Source organism: Cryptomeria japonica, chromosome 2 (genome assembly GCF_030272615.1).
Source record: "Cryptomeria japonica chromosome 2, Sugi_1.0, whole genome shotgun sequence".
In the NCBI taxonomy this organism is placed as follows: Eukaryota; Viridiplantae; Streptophyta; class Pinopsida; order Cupressales; family Cupressaceae; genus Cryptomeria; species Cryptomeria japonica.
The window spans coordinates 97,221,814-97,245,959 of NC_081406.1; the positions used below are offsets into that span (position 1 = coordinate 97,221,814).

Consider the following 24,146-nt stretch of genomic DNA (forward strand, 5'->3'; position numbering starts at 1 on the left):
CTTGATCATATTAATCTTCAATTTACCCTCAAGGCGTAGAATATCACATTTCACACCATCTTGAGCCTTGGTAATAAAAATATCATTTCAAAATGCAAGGTAAATGGTCATATTTGGAAAAAGCACTCTAGTCCCTTGGTGAGGGACGAGAGCACTTTTGCTAGTTGTTGTCAAAATTTGCAACTCTCGCATCTCAATTCCACTTCAAGGCATTTTAAACACCTTTTCAAACTTGCGCCTTAGCCTCAATTCGTCCAAAATTGGTGAGAAAAGCAAGATAACATGTTAAGTGCTCTGGTCCCTTGGTGAGGGACAGGAGCACTTTTGAAAAAGTGGCATGGTCCTTCAGTGAGGGACAGGAGCACTTTTGCAATTACAAGCTTATCTGTCCTTTGCTAGCCTTCGAAATTATCTTCAATGGATGAATCTTGCCTTCTTTCATTCATTTCAATCACGCAACTTGCCTTGCCTTTGCAAGAAATTTGTATTTTTAGAAAAGCACTCTGGTCCTTCAGTGAGGGACGGGAGCACTTTTTACATCTTGGCATAATTTTTTGTTCTTTAAACCTCTCAATTGCGTCCAAGGCATAAAACATCATTTCTCCCTCCTATCCAAGTCAAGTTTTGCCATAAAATATAAACAAATAGGAGAAACTTGAAAAAGTGGCACGGTCCTTCAGTGAGGGATGGGAGCACTTTTTGACTTCTTGGCATACTTCTTTGTCTTTTAAACTTTCGATTGCATCTAATGCATAAAACATCCTTTCTCCCTCCTATCCGAGCCAAGTTTTGCCATAAAATATCAAACAAAGAAGAGAAACTTGAAAAAGTGGCACGGTCCTTCAGTGAGGGACAGGAGCACTTTTTGTCATTTGGGTTGATTTTCTCCTTTGTAGACTGCTTAAATTATATTCAATGGACAAAACATGCTTCCCTTAACCTCTTCAAATCATAAAATCACCTTAACCTTGCAAAGATAGTGCAAATTTGAAAAAAGTGGCACGGTCCTTCAGTGAGGGACGGGAGCACTTTTTGCGCTCTAAGCCAAATTGTCTCACTTTCCACCTCGAAATTCCTTTGCTAGGGAAGATTTCATCTTACTTCATGCTATGAATAGAAGTTAATGTCTAAGAAAGGTCTAAAATTGTGCATATAAAGAAAAGTGCTTTGGTCCTTCAGTGAGGGACAGGAGCGCTTTTACCTTTCTAGACAAAAACTCCATCATTTCATTGTCTTTGATCAAGTCTGGATGTTCTATCATGTTCATTTCGTCCTTCACCATGCCTTTGATGTTTGAATTTGACCAAACAAGGTCAGGAATGGCTCCAATAAGTCTTTTCGCCTTTGTCCTTCAGTGAGGGACGGGAGCACTTCGCCTTGGTCCCTTGGAGAGGGACGGGAGCGCTTTTCGCTCTGGACCCTTGGAGAGGGACGGAAGCGCTTTTCGCTTTGGACCCTTGGAGAGGGACGGGAGCACTTTTCGCTTTGGACCCTTGGAGAGGGACAAGAGCGCCTTTTGACTTTTTGAACTCTCTATCAGGATAATTTTTATGGAATATAACATTTAAGTATAAGAGTGGTTTTTTGAGAGTGGTTTCAGACCTCCAGGAGTTATATTGCAAAATCTAGTTTTTTGAGGTTTTTCAGTTTCCAGACTTAAGTTTTTTGAGGTTTTTCAGTTTCCAGACTTAGTCAAATTTCAGGATCAGGACTTTCAGACTTAGCCAAATTTCAGGATCAGGATATCACTCAAGCCGGACTTGCTATCCTATTGATCTCCCCAACAGCACTCAAAATGCAAAGGCCAACTGACAAAACCCTAAAAAAAAACCTAGAAAACAAACCCTAGAAAGCAAAAAGCAGGGGTCCCCATTTGCAATGGGGCAATGTGTGAAAACGTCACAACAGTCTGTAACCATACATGAGGTGTGGATTGGATGGAGGTGGCTATGATCTCTTTCCCCTATGCTTCAGAAACTACAGTTGATTTGGTGTCTACATTCTCATGTTTATCCATAAGGGGAGGTTGATTTTTAGCAGTATCTTGTTCCTTCCCTCCAATTGAGCTCTCACCAACTTCATCAACAACTCTTGATGCACTTTTGTTTCCTACTACTTTATGCCTCTATCTGTGTCCTCTTCTATAATATCTGACCCCACAGGTAGGATTTCCCCTTTCTCAGATTCATTAGCAGGGTCCTCTAGGTCAATGATTTGTATTTCTTGTTGTTGGAAATCGATCTTTTTTGGATTGGTTGCCTCTACAAAGACTACCTCCAGTTGTAGCATAGGAGTAAGCATGCGTTCTATATCAGTTGTATTTCTTGCAACAGTGGAATCCTCTTGGGAGGTAGTTGTAGTCGAAGGCCACCTTATTTTCAACTTCTTATGACTAGGACCCTCAGGTGATGATTTATTCTTCCTCCTAGACTTCCTAGCTTCCTTTTTCTCTTTGACGAGCTTTTTTTTCTTTTTTCTTTGGAGGCTCTTCTTTGCTACCTTCATTTTCTTCATCCTCTTGGGCTATGGCTTGCGCTTCCTCATCACTCTTGAAGGATTGTGATTCAAGGCCTCCCATCAGGTTATATGTAAACTTCACACCTTCACACATTAATTCTTAAGTTTGTTGGTGTATCCAAGCGTTAGTGTATCTTTTCGGCCCCCTCATTATCACCTCTAAGCTAGTGATTGGATCTTGCAATCAATCAATTAAGGTTGGAAATCGATCCTTGACAGAAACATATATGGGATGCTATAGAAAATCTCTATCATCGTCCATCTGATTAGTCACTCAGGCCTACTCATTTATTCTTATTTGGTTTAGGCTTAGCTGAGGACATTCCCTCCTTCAGACCTCAAAATCATTGTTGTAGCAGGCCCAATAGTCTTCTATGTCAACCTTGTGCTTGTAATGCCTCCTATAGGCTTTTTGTCCTACTCATAGCTTTTCCTGCTAGTTTGCTCCCGTAGACCATATGATGCTGTAATATCCCACTAATTTTTTTTTTGTTTTTTCAGGCCAATAGCAATTCATCCACAACAATTACCCGTTAAGGTTAGAGTAATAAGCAAAACAACTAAAGGGAACCCTTACACCTTTTGTTCACCGAGAGCCCAGACTGGGAGGGTGAGAGCATACGGTGTTTCGAGGATCGTCAGCATCAATAAACAAACTGAACATTACAACTGCATGGGCGGCGAGCCATCCCCTTCTGCTTATCCAGCAGGATAGAAACTAAACTTCTTGGCGGTAAACCGACCAAGGGAACTATTACAAGAAATAGAAGTTCAATCACTCTACCGCGTATTTCGGCGGGAGGACATTACATTAACAATCACTCTACCGCATATTTCAGCGGGAGGACCAAAACATTGAACTTTATCACTCGACCACTTATTCAGCGGGAGGACATTACATTAAAACATCACTCTACCGCATATTTCAGCGGGAGGACTATTTATCAAAGAAAACTGAATTACAAAACTGAGAAGGCGGCAAGCCAGCCTCTTCCACTTATGCAGTGGGAATTACAAAATAAGCAGATAGAATGGGATGCTCAGTACTACTGAAACAATCCTTACAATATGGAGATGAGATGAGAAGATTAACTGCAGATTTCTACACAATACTGTAATTTTCTGTTACACTGCTCTGCAGGCTGAAAGTACAGTTCCAGCAGCCCATGAAAACATGAAAATACTCATAACTCACTCAATTCTTACCCGAATTGACTCAAATCAAGCCCAATCCCACCATACATCCAATACAATGACAACCAATCACAGCCACACCCCAAACAACCCTCTTTTTATTTTGCACGCATCCCAATGCAACCCAAAAAACCCACGCCTAGACTAGGAATTTCGATTTTGCATAATTAAATCAATACTCAAACAAATGTGCTAAAAACTTACAAACTTATTTGCCAGTGCTGGGAAGGAAGATAGGAATAATACCCATAACTATCAGACACTCCAACAGAGAGATGTGAGCAAAAATGGGTTTCAGCCACAGGCAAAACCAGCAAGTCCAGAATCGTTGCAACACCAAGATGTCTATGGCAAAGCTCTGAAAGCGATAGGAGAATACAAGGCACAACTAGGTACTGTATTTCAAGTACGAAACCGGGTAGCACTAGGGAGACGCACTTCGAAGCCTCAAGTTCTGTCGCCAATCCGGCAGCATAACATTACAGATTTTCAAGATAGTGCAAATGGGAACCCAAGCCTCATATTTATAACTTCATTCTTCAAATCCAAATGACATCCCTCCAAATTCCACGCTTGCATTTGAATTTCATTCCACTTTCATGTGGACCCAAGAGTAGCGCCCAACTCCCTAAGTCAAAAGTCACGCCCAAGAGAGGGGAGGACCCACGTTGGACACTTAGGCACAAAATGGCGATGTAAAGTGAAATAATATCCCTTTTAAAAAAACCTTTCACATCCCATAAAATAATTGAATTTCGCCCAAACTTAGGATTAAACAGGCATTAATCCCAAATTTAATAAACCAGCAGCCAATAAATAGATTAATTAAATATTAACCTTAGGAAAGGAAATAATATTTAATTATGTTGCAAATATCTCCCGCACTGATTATTATCACCTCCAAGATGAAACTGAACCCAGACGACCACAAACTGCTGCAGAATTCAAACCCCTGACTACTGCCAAAAATAGAAATGTGCCACCCAGCCACTTACTAAAAATAGTAAGTCAAGAATTAATGCTCAGAAAAATATGATCATCGCGTCCAGAGGCAAAGCAAGGAGTGTTCGGTCGGACAATGGCACCAGAACGGTCATCCCCTGACTTACTAAAAATAGTAAGTCTTTGTTTCATCGATGCTAGACCCTGATTACTCATTCCACCTAGCCTACGGGTCTCAGGAATAGGCTAATGGACCTCTGAAAGAACATCAGTGAGAAGGGGACATTACAGATGCTAGTTCCTCTGTTTATTTATCCGCTTGGGTAGTAGTTTGCATAAACGTTTCTATCCCCAATTTCCATTGGAAATGATACCCTCGTGACCTTGTTCTCTCTCAACACCCTTCTTGTTGCGGTCACTTGTCTTGTTACCTCTAGGAGGACTAATTTATCCGTAGGGTACTTGGGGAGCCTATACAAAGAGTCTTCAAATCCAAAAATTCTCAAATAAGAGAACCTGGGAAACTGTATAAACCAAGTTCCGTATCGTTTTCACTAGTGCTATTGCCTACTTGGACAACCTTTGCTACAATCCTTTTTGCATTATTTAGACAATTCACATGGTGAAGGCATCATTTACCCTCTCATACTGGCCTAGTGCATAAGCTACGTTATTTCTCTCCCTTTGGCCGATGTTATGAAAGTGTGGTTGGGGTAAACACTCATGGACCTTGATCTACCTTTCCCCATTTCCAATTTCACCAAGGCAGATCAGCCCAATATGTCTGGTGTGCTGATCCAACATGTATACCACATAGGAGGACATGGTGAATGTCTTCTTGTTTGCTAAGTGCACCAGCTACCCGTGGATGTTGTCACTTATGATCTGGGCTCAATTTGTCATGAGTTTGCCTCCAAAGACTTCTTCTACATAATAAAACATCCACTCCTCAAACATGTTTCGAGTGTGGTAATCCCATGACCCGGTTGAGGAGGGCGACCATATCTTGAAATTCCTCATTAAACTCACTTCTATAGATCTTCTTGGGTATCTTGGTGTGGTGAGGCCTCCTTTCTCTATCCCAGTTATCATTCATCTTGTTCCTGCATTTGGCTGGTTTTGATCAAACAATCCTTGGGCCTCCTCCATATGCACAACTATCATATCCTCAACAATTGGAATGCCAAAAGCCTCCGTGATGGCTAGGGGTGTGAAATCTACTATGGTCATCTCATTGACAAAAACCAGCCTTGAAGTGGGTATATAGTGCCTAGCACACCCCACAATTAATTCATAATTTTGAATGGCCTGTGGGAAACTAGTAGCTTATGCTATGCCGCTCTGGACCATCATTTGTGCCCTCTAGGTTGGGTTTGGGCCATACATCCTCTCCCACAGTACTCCTTGATATTCATATTTCATCTTGTCTAGTTTGCGGTGATTTTCTATTTTCGATGTCTTGGATGTACTTGGTGTCTCAGGTGCCTTGGAAGTGTTGGCTGCCTTAGGAGGCATTTACCCTACGCACATGGACGCAAATTGCGATGGATTCTTCCAGGATTAAATGTGAGGTCAGCTTACCTAGCTTCCTTAGGAGGCATTTATCCTGTGGAAATGGACGCAAATTACGATGGATCCTTCCAGGATTAAATATGGGGTGAGACAAAAAAATAACTTGGAAAAAATCCCTCATGATGCATTTCTGTTTGCTTGGTGATTCCTTTTCCCACACAATTTCTTCTTTGAATCGGTTTTCTTCCTAGGTGCATTTCTCTCTACAACGCCTCTACTTCGTTGGCTTGATTTGGCTGCAAGGATTTCTTTCATGCTTTTCTTAGGCGATAAGATCTCTTTACTATTTGTTTTCACTCTGCAATGATTCTTTTTTTGGCACCCTTCAACTATTCTTGCACCTATGTGATTTGTTGCAGATCACCTAGCTTCACGTGATCCTTCCTGGCTTGCAATTATTTACCTCTCAGTGCGATTCCTCTTTAAATCGATTTTTTTCTCATGCGATTTCTCCTTAATTGTTTTTTTCTTCTATGCGATTTGTTCAGAATCATTTTTTTGTCTTTGCAACAATTTTATTTTGTTTTGGCACTATTCTTTGGGTTTGAATTGCTTTTATGAAAGGAGCCTTCGGTGGTGAGAAGTTTTAGCAATAAGCTCATTTTATTTGCTAACGCCAAAGTTGAAGTTCGCCTTTTAAAACATGGCTTTAAAATTAAGCTTGAAAGGATTTTTGGTGTAAGTTCAGTGAAAGGAACCATTTTGGGATTAACGCCTTAAGCCCTTTTCATTTGCAAAGACCGAACTTTTCAGTTTCGCACCTTACAATTTGACCTTTAATGTCTTAAAATGAAGTTCAGTATGAACTTCAACGTTTGGAAGAACTTTGGGAATAGGCGCTTTTCAATATTTTGATGCCAAGGATGACTTTGAAGTTTTATGTTTTAAAATGCTACTTAAACTTCAACCTTTAAATCCGATCTTTTAAGACTTGCCATGATAAATTCGGTATATAGTTCGGCTAAGGGAAGACTTTTACAAACATGACTTATTTCATTTATGATTGCAAACACCAAAATTTGGACCTCTTTCACTTGATACTTGATCTTTTAAAGAAAACTAAAAAGTTCAGCTGAAACCTAAGACTTAGGAAGAAGAAAGGGAATACGCTTATTGTATTTTGGATGGGAAGTACCAAAGTTTTCACCGATCCTTTAAACAATTTGCTAAAACTTAAGCCTTTGAGGGTACCTTTGCAAAATTCAGGGTAAACTTAGGAATTTGGAAAAGTTTTCGGAATTAGTATTATTCACATTATGTGAAAATACCAAATTTGGGGCTACCTTTACTAAAGACTTAACTTTTCATTGCTTCCGTGAAAACTTTGGTGTAAAGTTAGGCACTGGGAATCTTTTTGGAAATAAAGCCTAATTCAAATTGCTTGCAAGAATCAAAGTTTTGACTAGTCAATTAGAAGTTTGGTCTTTGAAGGCTCTTCTTCATATGGTGAGGTTTGATTCTTAGATTCAGATGCATAGGTGTGCACTCACCTTGTTCTTATCATGCTTTAGCTCCAAGCTCTCTCTTTCTCTCTTAGAAGGACAAAATTGCCTTAGGATTCCGACGAAGTGGGCAAAAGGGAGGGGGGTCCCTGTCGGAGACTGGGAGTGTGTGGAAGGCATCACAAGTTCAATAATCTCAGAATATGCTACTTACTGAAAATTGTTGGGCTTAATTAGTTTAATATACTTTGATGCATTAAAAACCTTCCTAAACACATTGAGCCCAAATTGTTTTCTTTTAAATAAGAAAATCAATTCCTTATCATGTTGGTTCTTTTCTACCTGATGCAGCTAGTAAGTGTTTTAATTGCAATCTCAAGAAAATAAATGGTAACTTGTGATGATAATGACCAAGTTTGAAACAAAAATTTATGCTCTTCACAACATCATAATCATAATTACCTATACTTATATTATAGCATGCATTTCTGTAAGAAAGACCCTCTTGTAGGAATTTAAGCATCTTAGCAATGGTTTCCCATCTATCCCTTTGGATATTTCTACAATTAACCCTTTCTATTTCTCCTTGAGAATCCTATAAAACATTTGTGGGCATTAGTGTCTCTTTGAGAACCTTTATTGTCGTTTGCAAATCTTTGTGCGTTATGTTAATTTATGTAGTGAACATGTTTGAGGGGAACAAATGGATTTTTGTATCATGTATGTCATTTCCCTAGACTAATTTTCATAGCATCTTAAAGAGTCATAAGCTTATGTATTGCTGTGATTGTGAGCCCGTGACTTTATTTTAAGATAGTAAGAGTTAATTGAATTCCTATTGCAGATATGATCCAATAAACGGTTCCTATCATGAAGACATGCATGGGGATGGAGTTATATTTTTGGCAGTTGACATCCTTCCTACAGAGCTTGCAAAAGAGGTAGTGATAAATTTTGACTAAGAGGTTACTTCATATTTCATCTTTCGTAATATTTTCATGTGAAAGATCATGTGTACTAGATAATGACAAACTAATAAAAAATGGTTATTTGATGGTTTGTTATACCATTTGGAATACCAACATGAATTGTTGTCTCTTGCTGAAGGCAACCAAGCATTTTGGTGATGTTCTTTGCCAATTTATTGGGGACATGGCTTCTTCAAAAAGCCCTAAAGATTTATTGCCTCCAATAAGGAGGGCTTGTATAGCTCACAAAGGAGAACTTACTCCATTATATGATTATATCAAACGAATGAGGTATCTTGATTACATAATTTTTCCTTGTTGCAATATTTATTGAATTTTTTTTTATTGTTTTTTCGAAGTGCTAGATAGAATCTATAAATTTGGTTTCCTTTATCATTTTGAATAATTGTTAGAAATTTTAATGTCTAGGTATAATGATTGTTTTTCCAATTACTATTTTATTCATGTTATCATGATATGATTTGGAAAGAAATGTTCAGTTTTATTTTCTTGGGTTTTTTATTTATGAGGCAACTAGAATAATGCTCCAATCATATGGTGGTTTAGAGCTACACATTTACTAGATGTAGAATGACAAAATTTGCTTCTTTTATATTGACTAATATATTGTATCCACACATGGAGCCCGTGTCAACAAATTTTCAAAGATAACAATTCAAACTATAATAGTTCTTCATAGGGTTAATTAGTTATACTAGCCAAAGGTAAGACATGTAGCATGCTCCACATGAAATCACAATCAATCTCAGTTATTTCAGTTTAATGATGGCTACCATAACTATTGGCATAGCAACTTTATTCAAATATTAGCATGATTCTTTTTACCAACCTATTAGAAATTTAGTAATGGTATGATATAGACTTCCAAGAAAACCATTATCATTGGAATTTTTCAAGTCAAGGATAAGGCATTTGCAATTCAACGTAATGAAACTTTACATAGATTCTAATCTCATATCACCATAAAGTCTTATGCTGGATAATTGCCTAGTTTTAGCCACTTTGGGACTTCTATGTAACCTCACATTTATTGTGAGAGATTTTATCAGTAATAATATAGCTGTCAGTAACAATATAGTGTTACCGATTCACAAGTTTTTGGCCTTTAAAGATATATACCAATGTTAAGTTTGACCAGATTTATATATGGTATATTTAAATTTTATTGTCATTTATTTGATAGTTATACTACAAATTACTTTATGATTCAATATGCAGACTATATAAACTAATTCGAACTATCCTCAGTTCAAATGATGTATATTAATCAACAACAATAAACGATCTGCTGCAGCAGTTTCATAACCTTATTGTAATGCTCAGTATATATTATTTCTGCATATATTATTATCGACTGTTCAACATTGACAACACCCAAAGTAATTTTCTTGTAGTAAAAGGGTTCATTGCATATATGATCAGTGTTCGCTGTGTTATATATTGATTGCACTTATTTATTGTTTCAACTTTGCCTTTAATCTGAGTTGCAGATTACAGTGTAAACCGTAATTCTCATACAAGTAATATTAACTCTACGGCTGTACATAATTCACATACAAGCTAATATTACCTCTACAGCTGTACGTAATTCACATACAAGTTAATCTGCATGGCTGTCTCTATATGAACTGTGATGGAAAGTCGATCTGCAATGTATATTCGTCTTACTTCCTTTGCTTCTATCGACAGCCAGGTATATGTAGCAATGTTGGTCCATGAAGGAGTCACGACTCCTTGTGGAACCGACATGATTCCCCAAGGAGTCATGATTCCTACGTGGAGTGACGTTGGTTAACTAGAGAACGATACTTGATAATATCATCGGTTTTTTAATAGATGCAATCAGTTAAACAAACTGATAGTTATATGCCGCCATTTGGCATGAACCAATAATATTAATTAATGAAATACTATTATATGATTAATATTATGAATAACTAGTATCACAAGGCTGTTTATGAATTATTCATAATATTAATTATTACTAAATCAATACTTAAATGATTGCATAAATATATATCTATATGTGATCAGAATAGAAGAATAGATATACGGATAAATACGATACAAATGTCTAAGGCCGTGAGGCCAATTAGACATTTGGTTCATTCGACCAATGCTATCTAATTTAACAACCAAGATTACCTTTTCTCCTCAATTTAAAAAAAAAAACTACATCATTTTGTTACCACACAACAACACAACCTTCCTCTCATTTTGTTCCCAAAATGTAAATAACAACCCCTTGCTTCTTTCCAAAGAAAGAATGCACATAATACACTTTCCTTTAAGTGTAAACAAAGATGAAAGTATCTTGACAATAAAAAAGCTTTCCAAAGTGGCAAGGCAAAACCAAACAAGTAACCAAATCCTCCTCCAAGCAAGTTTTCTCCAAAGTGCCAACACACAATAGAGGGTTTAAATGAAACAAAAGGCTTCTTTCTCCAATTTTTGGATAGGGGAAAAGATAAAAGAATAAAGATAGAAAATAGATTTAAAACAAATTCATTTTGCATCTATATCAATCTCTAATACAATCATCCTTTTCTCAATTCACATTTTCAGTTAACTAGTTATTTCATCAAAGAGATAATTCTTAACAAGAAAATAAAAATAATCTTCTTACCTACCTGTTGACCTAGCTAAAATTGTATTGCTACAACTCTATCTGGCCAACGCAGACTAGAAAGTTCTCGTTGAATATCCTATCCTCTCTTGATATAAGGGATCCCTAATTTTGTTTTAGTTGATCAATGGGGATAACCTCAAGGTTCCAAATGTCAGTTTGTGACTGTGGGATAACTCAGTGGTTTGATGTGTTTTGTTGGCAGCACAAGGGGCTTTACATATACAACAAGTTGGTTTGCTGCGTTTCTTGAAATGGGAAATAAAAGCAAAAGGGAAGGGTTTAGGGATCCTAAGGACAGTGATAAGAATGACTAGTGTAGCGGGTAGATAGATTTCCATAAACGGATTCTTGTTTCGCCAAAGACACCCTCACAACTAGAAAAGAACAGCGCAATCTCCAAGGGAAGAAGAATTTTCAGATCAGAGACATTCATTTAGGCACCCAATTTTGGTGCAACCTAAGACAAACACCTGTAGTTGAACTAAGCACAGTTCGGGTTCAGACTAACCATGCACGGTGACCTACAATCAGTAGGCCCCTAATGGTATGAATTTGAAATGCATCAAATACCTTCCACATTTTGCCATTGAAATCACTGAACTCTAATTCTAAATAGCTGAAAGAAACCATGCAAATAGAATAAAACCAAGATGATAAACACCAAATCAATGTCCATATATTGATTTCATCTACTATTACAACAATTTCTGCAACATTTTGTGCTACTCCTAATCTGAAAACTACTGAAACCTATCTAACTATTAATTTCTAGAAATCTAATTATCTAACAGAACTTCTAACTATCTAACCCTTTACAATGAGAGGCATCCTGCCATTTATAGATTTAACAAATTGAACCAGAGGCCAGGATTGACTGCATCCAACAGTCCTGATCTGCCTTCTAGAACTTGGTAGCTTTAACCCATGCCCATTCAACCCTCAGTTATCCTCCCAACCACATTCTCAACTACCTACAACTGTTTGGCATTAATTCAGTTAACCTGGTAGTTGGAAACAACTGACCTGCGTCCCCTTGCTTTGAATACATTAGATGGGGCCCACAGGTAGTCATGTACATTAAACACTTGAGTTTTCAGATTGATTTTCTGGAATTTCCTCCAGCTATGTATCTTTCTGAGAATGCATATTTGTAGCATTTTGTGTGCTCTTTGTCTTTGGTCTGGCTGGTGGACTTCAACTCTGATTCAGCGGTGGTGCGCTTCCCCGTGCTTCGTCTTGCGTTCTGTGGTTTTGATCTCGTGCTCCTTGTTCCCAGCTTTAATTGCGATCAGGTCTTCAATCTGTGTAATGTCCCCTACTAGGTTTAGGCATGTTTTAACCATAATGAATCCATCTCAACAAACTTATGACTTAAACTAAGGTGATTAGGAGACAAAACTATCTTAACATGAATTCAATCAATGATAACATAATCTTCTTTCTGATATTGATTTGATAAATCAATCTTATTTTTAATCTCAGATTTACTTGTTCATTCAAGTTACCATCTCTCTTTCTATATATATATTATTTATTTTTAGATTGTAGTATACTATATACTTTACTGCTAAATAGTCCTTATTAAAATATTATGGTAATTATAATCATTATATTATTATTAAGTTCTCCATAAGACACATTATCATTCTTCCCCCTTTCCATCTGCTCTTAATTCCCCTTTATGTTTCCTTAATTAAATAGTACATCCAGATTTATTTTATATTCTTATGTCTCTTATATGAATTTAGAATTCATTGTTAATGACTGTTGTTTCAGTTGTATTAAAAAATTGTATCATTAGTTTTAATTGTATTAAATTGTATTCATAATATTGATTGTATTAGCAATGTTAAATTATATTAACATTATTAAACTGCGTTGAATGATATTATTAGCCACCTTATATTCATACCCGTAAAGTTCCCAGTCAACATGAATGCTGACCTCTTCTTCCTCCTGTATTTTCCTGTCCTTACAGTCCAATTCCCCTGCCTAAAAACATAAGTTTTTTTGTATAATTTTGGCTATAAAGGCAGACGTTTGTTAGATCTGGTCTACCATTGTATATTAACTATGGCTGTCATACGTATTGCAGTCTATATTGATATTCTGCATAAAACATTATCAGGATTTGAAGCATATGTATTGACACATCCCTATGCATACCACCATGAACAAAGACGTTTCTGCCTGTCATTTGCTACACGTACTGTAGGGGTCGGCCTTTCCTTTCTTTGTTTATTCTTCTTAAAGTATTTTCCCCCAAAATCCATATCTGCTTGGATGGATTCAATTGCCATCTTATATTCCGCTTATTGAATAGTTGCGTTCCTTGGATGTTAAGAAACATCTCCCGTCAACTTAAACAATTCGATTTATTACTCCAACGACACCCTTCCATAATTAATTATTATTATTCTTTTATTTATTTCTGATTTCATTTATATGATTAAAGAATATTATGAAATATTAATTAAACAATAATATTTAATAATTTCAAATAATCATTTGTTAATAATTATTATATTCATTAATAATAATAAAATGTTTAATTATGTTTTATATATATATATATATATATATAATAGAATTTCTAGCTCTTTTAAAAGCTATGTCTTCCTCAAAAATTACATCTCTGCTTAGTTCAATCTGTCTCTAACCAGGCACATATATTCTATAAGCTTTGGAGGTTTCACTATAGCCTACAAAAATACCTTTTCTCCCAGAAGGTTCTAGCTTATTTCTTTTCTCTTTGGGCACATGAATGTAGACAGGACAACGAAATATCCTCAAGTGACTGATGTTTGGTTTTACACCAGTGAAAGCTTCTTCAGGAGTTTTGTCATCAATATGGGAGTGAGGACATCTATTCTGTATGTAAACAACAGTACTAGAGGCTTCTGCCCAAAGTGATGTTTCTATGTTTTGATCAAGTAACATTTCCCTAGCAGCTTCTACAATGGTTCTATTTTTCCTTTCAGCAACCCCGTTTTGTTGAGGGTTGTAGGGTACAATGAACTCTCTCTTAATCCCAACATTTTTACAAAATTCTTTAAAAATATTTGATGTGTGTTCTCTCCCATTGTCTGTCCTTAATGTTATAACTTTCGTCCCAGAAGATTTTTCTCTAAGGAATTTGAATTCCTTAAACCTTTTAAGGATCTCCTCAAATTCTTTACATTTGAGGAAATAGATCCAGGTCTTTCTAGAGAAGTCATCAACAAAAATTACATAATATAGGAAACCCCCTAAAGAAGGTACAGACATGGGTCCACATAAATCTGAGTGGACTAATTCTAATACATCATTTGTTTTACTAGAACTACTTTGGAAAGACCCTTTTGTGTTTTTCCCTAAGGCACACCCCTTGCATGCCCCTGAATGATATTGTTTGAGTTTGGGTAAACTTGTGACTAGTTTTCCATAGAAGATAGGGCACGAAAAATGGAGGTGTCCTAATCTCCTATGCCATATTTCATTAGAGTTTGCAATTTCATGAATTAGGGCAAGATTTGGCTCAGTACATAATTTATATAGATATCTTTGTCTACAACCTATGGTTTGAACCTTCTTAATAGTAGAGTTCTTTGGCCATGCCAACACTTTACTAACCATGAAGGTAACCCTATATCCATTGTCTTCAAGTGCAGATATGGAAACCAAGTTCCTCTTGATACCTAGTACAAACAATACACTGATGAGTTGAATAGAGATACCGGACTTCAATTTGATGATACATGTTCCAACACCTTTGACTGGATGTGTAGAGTCATCTCCAATTGTCACTTCCTCATCAATTTCTTCTACCATGGAGTCTAAGAGTTCCCTGAATCCAGTGATGTGTCTTGATGATCCACTATCTATAACCCAAGTGTTGGATTTATTTGATACTTGGTTTGAAAGTGCAGAGTAGAATACATATTTCTTGGATTCATGCTCTGTCTTAGACTTTCCTACTTTGGCAAATGATACTTGTTGCTTTGTTCTATCAGGACATCTGACTGCATAGTGCCCATATTGATCGCATCTGAAACATTGGATTTGTGAAACATCTTTCTTGGATGAACCCTTCCTATGGTGGCTTTTCCTCTTCTTGAAGTGCTTCTTCTTTCCTTTCTTGTGAGAATTAGCATTCAAGACATGGAGATCTTCATCTACGTTCTTCTGATTGAATCCCTTCTTTGTCTGTCTCGATTCCTCTTGAAGGCAGTCTGATCTTAGCCGGTCAAACTTTGGAAATTTAGACCTTGCACTAATGCCTTGAACAAATGTCTCCCAAGAATTTGGTAGACCATCTAAGGCAATAAGTGTTAGCTTCGTACTTTCAATCTAGTATCCAAGTTTTGATAGTTGATCCCTTATTGTAGATATTATCATAAGGTATGCGTTGATAGATTCACCTTTGTTCATACTTATACGATTGATTTCTCTCTTTAGAGCCAAGGTTCTTGTTGTGCGTTGCACACACTCCCTGTCGCCGACAGGGTCCCCCTCGTTTCTTTTCCAGTCTTCGTCTTGCTCGGTGTAGGATTTTGATTTTTATCCACCATTTGGGAGATCCAACAGGTAGTAGTGAAGTAATGATCCTATAGGAGAGTGAGCCCACTCGTTTCCTCCAGTCTTGAGGAGTTCGTAGGGGGGTCAGCAACGATCCCCTTTGGGATAAGAGGATTGAATCATGAGTTGTGCAACCATTAAGTTTTGGGGTGCGTGCTAATTCAAGTCGCAAGGCCAAGGGGTCAATTTGCAGAGAGTCTCACCATCTGAAATATTCAAGATTTCTTCCAAGGGAGACTAGTTTTAGCATAAGCCTGAAAATCAGCTAAATAGGCAAGAGTGTCAGTTGTCCTTGGGTTTGCAAAATGGCTTTTAAGGCCGAATTTGGCTTTTAACGTCAAACTTTTCATTTTATCCTCCCAACCGGAAATTGGGGAAGTTAGGTGAAAATGAGGAGTAAAGCGCTAAACTTTAAAACTTTTCAAAAGGGCCTTCTAGCCCGAAATTGCAAATAGAAAGGGCGTTTCACTTTTAAAATAAACTTTTCAAAACTCCCCTAAGCCTCGAAAATAGGCAAACAAGGAAATCACTGGTCAATCACAAGGCGTTATAAATTTTAAAACTTTTCAAAAGAGCCTTTGACGCCGAAATCGCAAGTCAATTGGATGGGCGTTGAACGCGAAGTTTGCAAAAGGGCCTTCTAGACCGAAATTCCAAAGTGAAGTAAGGCGTTGAACTTCAAAAACTTTTCAAAAATGCCTTTACCCTGAAAATGCAATTACATAGTGAAAATGTTAAGTTAAAAAACTTCTCAAAAGGACATTATCGGCCCAAAATAGGGAAGGCATTTTTAATAACTTTTTAGAACACCCATTTTGGCCGAAAATCGTGAAAAATATAAAAGGCGTTTTAACACTTTGCAAAGTGGTCCCTTGACCCGAAAATCGCAAGTCAAGTGAAAGTCATGCAAAACAAAAAGAGGCATAACTTAGCAAGTTTGCAAAAATAGGTTTTGGCCCGAAAATGGGCAAGCAAATGAAAGAAAACGTTAAAACTAAAAAAATTTCAAAAGTGCCTTCCAAGACGAAAATGGAGAGAATGAAAAGCGCTTAACATAAACTTTTCAAAACTCCATTTTACCCCGAAAATCGGCAGACACATGAAAATCGTGAATAAGTAAAAAGCGTTAAATTTGAAAACTTTGCAAAAGGCATTATCGACTCGAAATGGAGGAAGGCACAATAAGACATTTGCAAAAGGTTTGCATTTCATCCTTTTAGCCCGAAAATGGGTAGGCAAAGTTAAAACATGAACTTTTCAAAACTCCATTTTGCCCTGTGAAAATCGTGCAAGGCACAGAGAAAATCATAGAGATTAGGTATTTGTAAAGTTTGCATTTTACCCTTTCATCCCGAAAATTGCCAGGAAGGGTTAAATTGCGAATAAGTAAAGGCATTATAACTCTTGAAACTTTGCATTTTACCCTTTCATCCTAAAAATCGCCTGGAAGGGTTAGATCGCGGAAAATATAAAAGGCGTTTTAACTTTCCAACAGTTTGCGAAAACTCCCTTCTGTTATCGAAAAATATGTATAGTTTAGTAATGTTAATTGTTGATAGTTAGTTAGCCGATGGGTAGGTAGTTGGAGTCGCGACGGTTGTGTCGCACCCCTTCGGCTGTCATATATTGTACCACCTCCGGGTGTTGGAGGACATGTAATGTTGACGACAGATTATAATATGAACATCTTTTGACATTAATGGAAAGCTTATTCTGGTACTTCCTTTGTAATTGCATTGTGCTTTGCTGTTCAGTTTCTGTATTCTTCCTGTTTACCCAGTGAGGTAAACACCTTCCAGGCCAGAAAGCGCGAGTTAAGGTGGGGGAAAGCGTTTTAACTTGGTAATTTTTTCATAATGGCTTCAAAACAGAGAAAATCATAGAGAGTAGGTAACGCGAAGTTTGCATTTTGTCTCTTCAGCCCGAAAATCGCCCAGCATCCAAAATCGTGGAGCTATCAAACATTTTTCAAAAGCCCTCTTAAGCGAAAACGTAAGGTAGGAAGAATGGAAGGGCAGTGACCTTTCAAAGTTTGCGAAACCCTTGCTGTCTAAAGTCGTGAAAGGCGTTGAACCTTGCAAAATCGCCCAAGTCTCTGAAATTTCAAGAGTTGCAATTTGTAGAGGGTCGTTTTCGGCCGAAGATCATTCATCGATTGGGCAATTCGCCAGGTAAGATTTGACTCTCTCCTTTAGGTCTTTAATTTGTGCAAAATTGGTCACAATGTTTAAACAGTGGATTGGAGAGTGAAGTTTCGTAGGTTGTGATTTTATGAAGCCTTAAACATAGCGCAAAGGCAAATTCTGCCAGAAAATTTGATCGTTGAACTAAAACTCAGACTTCAAGAAATTTTCCATATCTAAACTGAACTTAGGCAGAACTCTTCTACAAGTGCGAAAATTGGCCATCATTAAACACCCGAGCCCTCAGTTGCAAAGTTGAACATCTGCTTGTACCATCGTAATTAGTCGGAAGTGGCATTTTTTGGAGCTCGCTCCAAGTGGCAAATTTTAAACGGAACCAACTTAATTTCTTGTTTCAAGTAGCGTTTCACTTCCAGTCAATCAAGCTCTTTTATTGTAGCGTCACGCTTTTTTGAATTCGATTTGATCATTGGTTTTACAATGTGCTAACATCATCCTCTGTTTTTTGGCTAACCCGTTCACTTCCTTCATCTCTTCTCGTAATCCATGTCCAGTTGTGTAGGATAAATGCCTAGATCGGCGGTAGAATCCTCAAAGACACCTGGTACAACCGAAACATCTTGGATTTCCAAGTCTGACATTCCCCGCAAAGGCGAGAAAATGAAGTACCAATACCAAAGGGAGGAGTTAGGGGGTCGAAAGTCTAGAGCATATGGGAGAACGTAGGTGATACTGATTTGGGCCACATAGACATTCAGGATTTCAGAAACAGGGTATACTCTCTGTTAATATTGTTCAATTCTCAATTCAATATGCAAGATATATTTCTATTATCTGATATGTATTATTACGTTCTTATTGTATATGTCTAACTATCTTCTTGCTTGTGGCAGATGAGAGGAGCATTTAATATTTTCTATGTCCTATCTCACGAATGCCACTTACTATAAGTATATGACAAACAAGGCACGGTCAAGCAATGCCTTGATCAGTCATGACCGATCAAGACATTACTTGATCGTGTCTTATTGTTAATACTAATAAACTGCATGTTACGTAAATGTCAATTGGTGTGGAGTATAACTGAAGATTATCGGTGTTTACCAAGCGCTACCACCTGATAGTATATCGGTGGCTGTTAATGCTAACAGCCGATAGTTATCGGTGTGTTAGCCTTGACAACTGATAACTATCGGTGTAGATGAACACACCGATAACTATCGGTGACTAACATAATACTACCCGATATGCATTTGATATATACTATATGCACCCCGATATAATATGCAACCCGATCTAATGCAATCTGATAATATATTAATCGGAGTCATCATTATGTTAGATCGATATTCATCTAGATACAAGATTCATTAGATAGATGAACATGAGGAAGATGCATAGTATGATTTAATCAATAGTTTGATCATATACAAATATAGAATGACTATCAAGGATGATTCAATTGCTTGATGGTTTTATCATAGTTATCGATATGATAAATGATTGAATGAGAGACTTCATTTATCTCTCATTCAATCATTTATCTTATCGAAGCTATTATGCATTAACACTCCCTCTTAGCTAGGTAAGATGAATGTAGACAATATATTCAAGCATTATAATTTAATTGATAGTGATCATTTTAGTCATTCATGGGAATCACACCACTTAATCATTTGGTATGAAATATCACCTATACATGTGATACTAGAGTTCATTATGTCAATCTTGCAATTGATAGGATATCACCTAAGCATGTGATATCAGTATTGCCTACATGCAATACTTAAGGATAATCATATGAGAAAGATTAATTTCTCACCTTATCCTAGTTGTGATAAGTGCACTAACACTTTATACAAATGTTATATCACCTAATCACATGATATGAAGTATCACCTAGACACATGATACAAATGTCCATCACGTCAGTCTTGTGATGACAGGATATCACCTAAGCACATGATATCAATATTGCCTGAACACGCAATACTTAAGGATAATCATATGAGAAAGATTTAAATTCTCATCTTATCCAAGTTGTGGTATGTGCATTAGCACTTCATATGAATGTTTTACCACAACACAATCATGGCTTCATTCATGATCCACCAGAGATCCACAATGATAACTGGTTTGGACATTATAAGATCATTTGGACAATGCCAACAAAGATATTTAATCAAGGCCCAATCGGTTAATACCCATACAGATTTAAATAATATTACTTTGCTTATTAATCATGCATATAAGGATTGAACGAATAATGTATAAAGCATGGTGATAGTAAATAATCGGTTTACCAAATATGTAAGGCCAATAGGCTATTTACATATTTGGTTTCAGTTAGTCGGCCTGTAGGATTACTATCGACACTATATATATTATCAACACTCCCTCTTAGCTAGGGAAGATAAAGTTACCATATCTATCATCTCATTTCTTATGATGGTCAGGATTCCTTATGAGGTTTCATAATTTTACTCTACATAGGATTATACCATTCAAATATGAAGTATCACCTAAACACGTGATACAAGGGGTTAATCATATTGTAATGACATGATATCACCTAAGCACGTGATATCAGTATCGTCTACACACACAATGCTTAAGGATAATCATATGAAAATAATTAAATTTTCAACATATCCAAGTTGTGATAAGTGCACTAGCATTCTATTTCAAATGTACTATCACAACACAATCATGGCACATCCATGACATACCAGAGATCCTATCACGATAACTGGTTTGAACATCATAAGATCATCACCTTATGATGTTCCCATACAAGTGTACAATATTTGAGAAGTCATCACTTCTTGAATATGAACACAGGGGGTTACACCCATAGAAGTCCTAACACGACAAAGAAGTTTACACATTAAACATCTTATTGATATTCAAGTATAGGTTACAAAACATATTACCTTTCTATCATACCCAAACCTTTTCTGAAGTAATCAACCTTCACTCTGGAAAGGGGTTTGGTTAGAATATTTGCAGTTTGGTATCCAGTATTCACATACTCCAATTGGACCACACTTTTGTCTACCATATCTCGCACGTAATGGTATGGAATCTCAATATGCTTGGATCTATCATGGAACACTGGATTCACTGAAAGTTTTATGCAGCTTTGATTGTCGCAATGGATAATAGTAGGTTTCATAGGATCACCAAACAATCCCACAAGTAACTTTCTAAGCCACACTACTTCTCGGGCAGCCATGGAGGCCGCAATGTATTCGGCCTTGGTGGAACTTTGTGCTACAAAAAACTGCTTTCTGCTGTTCCAGGATATCATGGCTGATCCTAAATTGAAGCAACACCCAGAGGTGCTTTTCCTGTCAGTCACACTTCCAGCCCAATCTGAATCTGTGAATCCATGTAGATTAAGATCAACTTTCTCATACTTGAGACCAAGATTTAAGGTGCCTTGTAAATATCTCATAATGTGTTTTACTGCAACCAAGTGTATCTCCTTTGGCTCACACATAAGCTGACTCAAAGCATTCATTGCATAGCAGATATCTGGCCTTGTATTTACCAGGTACATAAGAGACCCAATCATCTACCTATACATGGTAGGATCTACCAAATCTTCATGATGATGTGGCTCCCTCTGAAGCCCAAGTTCTTGCATCAATCTCTTGACCTCCTCATCCAAGGTTGCCTCTGATGGATTGTCAGACTCACTCTGAATGTTAATTTCTCCTCCTCTTTTGAAAAAATGTCTCCAACCACTCACTCAGTCTCATAGCAGCAATTTCCAAGTTCTTCCTTCCTTGAATACAGTCTTTATTCAATCTTTCGTCACCCTTTTGCTCCTTGATCCGTACCAGAAGCATTTTAAAGAGAGATTAATAATAGTTCAAGGGATCAAGCTACTTGTAGAGAAATAGACCAATGCTAGAAGCATACATGATTCACTATTACCAATGTTATTGCATGAATTTATACCACACATAAAATTCATGATCATTAATTAAGGGTACAAACAAACAAATAAATACTTATCTCTTAATTGTTGGTATGAATTGTACTAGACCTGTAGCTGTGATTCATCTTCATCACCTTCAATGTTGCCATCCTATGCAACCAACCTCATAATTTCCAAAAACAGAGGCTCCCCAACTTCCAGCAATTGCCTCAGTTCACATGCCTTGTTAGAATGAAACTTCATACTGTTCAAATCTGTAATTTGTGTCCAAAGGCTCACACCAACTGTGGTCACAATCTCCTATGCTTAGCAAATGAGAATCGCCCCTCAATCTTGAAGTGTCAAGCAATAAGAGGATCCCATGTCCCACAAACTCTATCAATACACATGCCTTAATAAACCTATATTGTCACCCACAATACTCTAACAAGTACTCGTATAAATTGTTTTGCTTGCAAGACTTGACATTTTACGAATCTTCAATTGTTAAACCTCTCTGCAAATCTTTCACCCTTGAACCTGATATATATATTTCACTATGCTATGTATAGGAAACTCATACCGAAGCCGCAGTATATATTTGAACTGCTGTATACTTAATATATCATCGATGTCCCATCTGGTCTTCTTTATGTCTTCGTCTATGGATTCAATTCAGATCTTAGAATCCTTACCTGATTTTACCAAGGGATAAATTTGCCTTCATATAAAGTCATAAGAGTAAGTCAGATTTCTCCTTTTTTTTTTAATTTAAAATTTGGGTAGGCGATAATCTTAATCATTCTTATCGATTCATCATACATCGATAATTGTTTTCTATTTCACTACTGCTCCAAGACATTCCAAATACTCACGATTACACCCTAGCAATCAGTGGTTTGGCAGCATCATAACCTTATATCGATTAACAATAAAAGTGCCCATCTCTGAATTTATATTTATCGATACTCCTATAATTGTTGTCTCTGAAGGTCGTGATCAATGTATTTCATAGTCGTTTTGCTTTAAAGCCGAACTGCAAATTTGTCCGATTAAAGTAATTGATTTATTATGTCGATATTCATGCTCATCCAATGCTTAATGATCAATCTAGACAATCAGATGCCTATCGTATCCAACCTTCCCCATGGTGAATGATAATCGATATGCTGATTATGATCATATCTTGACAGTGTAGTTTATAATGTTATTTGGTCTTCCTCCACGTGAATAATAATCAATGTGCTTCTGTCTGTTCCTTTAAAAACATAATTCGACGGTTATATGATATGTGCGGCAACGTAAATGTATTTGTATTCCTATGAATCAGACTAGAAGGAAATCATGATTTTCCATTTGCCATATATCATCTCCAATGTCTTTTCATTGATGACCACCATTGAGTTCCATAGTGATGGCCCTCACACCATTGTCATATTCTCGGTAGTCAACAGACATGCCTATGCATCCGCGATGCAACAATTTCTAATAATATCATGATCATCAACCATTCCTTGATTGAGACCATAAATATGATCACAAGGATTTTAAACTGTAGATTGGCCCAAAACTGAACCTGTTCTGATGCCATGTTTAATATAGCGCTAGCCATTAGAATAATTTTGATGTTGAATATATGCTTTGCTATGAATTTTCCATAAAATTGAACAACCTCAAGTTCGATTCAACCTGGCTCTGATACCATGTTAATATTGTTCAATTCTCAATTCAATATGCAAGATATATTTCTATTATCTGATATGTATTATTACGTTCTTATTGTATATGTCTAACTATCTTCTTGCTTGTGGCAGATGAGAGGAGCATTTAATATTTTCTATGTCCTATCTCACGAATGCCACTTACTATAAGTATATGACAAACAAGGCACGGTCAAGCAATGCCTTGATCGGCATGACCGATCAAGACATTACTTGATCGTGTCTTATTGTTAATACTAATAAACTGCATGTTACGTAAATGTCAATCGGTGTGGAGTATAACGGAAGATTATCGGTGTTTACCAAGCGCTACCACTCGATAGTATATCGGTGGCTGTTAATGCTAACGGCCGATAGTTATCAGTGTGTTAGCCTTGACAACCGATAACTATCGGTGTAGACTAACACACTGATAACTATCAGTGATTAACATAATACTACCCGATATGCATTCGATATATACTATATGCACCCTGATATAATATGCAACCCGATCTAATGCAATCTGATAATA

At 36.9% G+C, this 24,146-nt stretch overlaps 1 protein-coding gene across 3 annotated transcripts in view; it reads left to right on the forward strand.

Moving 5' to 3' along the window:
* The window catches only part of LOC131050789 (alpha-aminoadipic semialdehyde synthase), a 293,987-nt gene that overhangs the window by 135,901 nt on the left and 133,940 nt on the right, over nucleotides 1-24,146 (forward strand). For all 3 annotated transcript variants that reach the window (XM_057985051.2, XM_057985052.2, XM_059216164.1), the window contains 2 exons: nucleotides 8,512-8,608; nucleotides 8,775-8,926. In XM_057985051.2, coding sequence (XP_057841034.2) covers nucleotides 8,512-8,608; nucleotides 8,775-8,926 — 249 coding nt within the window. The remainder of the gene's footprint in view (nucleotides 1-8,511; nucleotides 8,609-8,774; nucleotides 8,927-24,146) is intronic.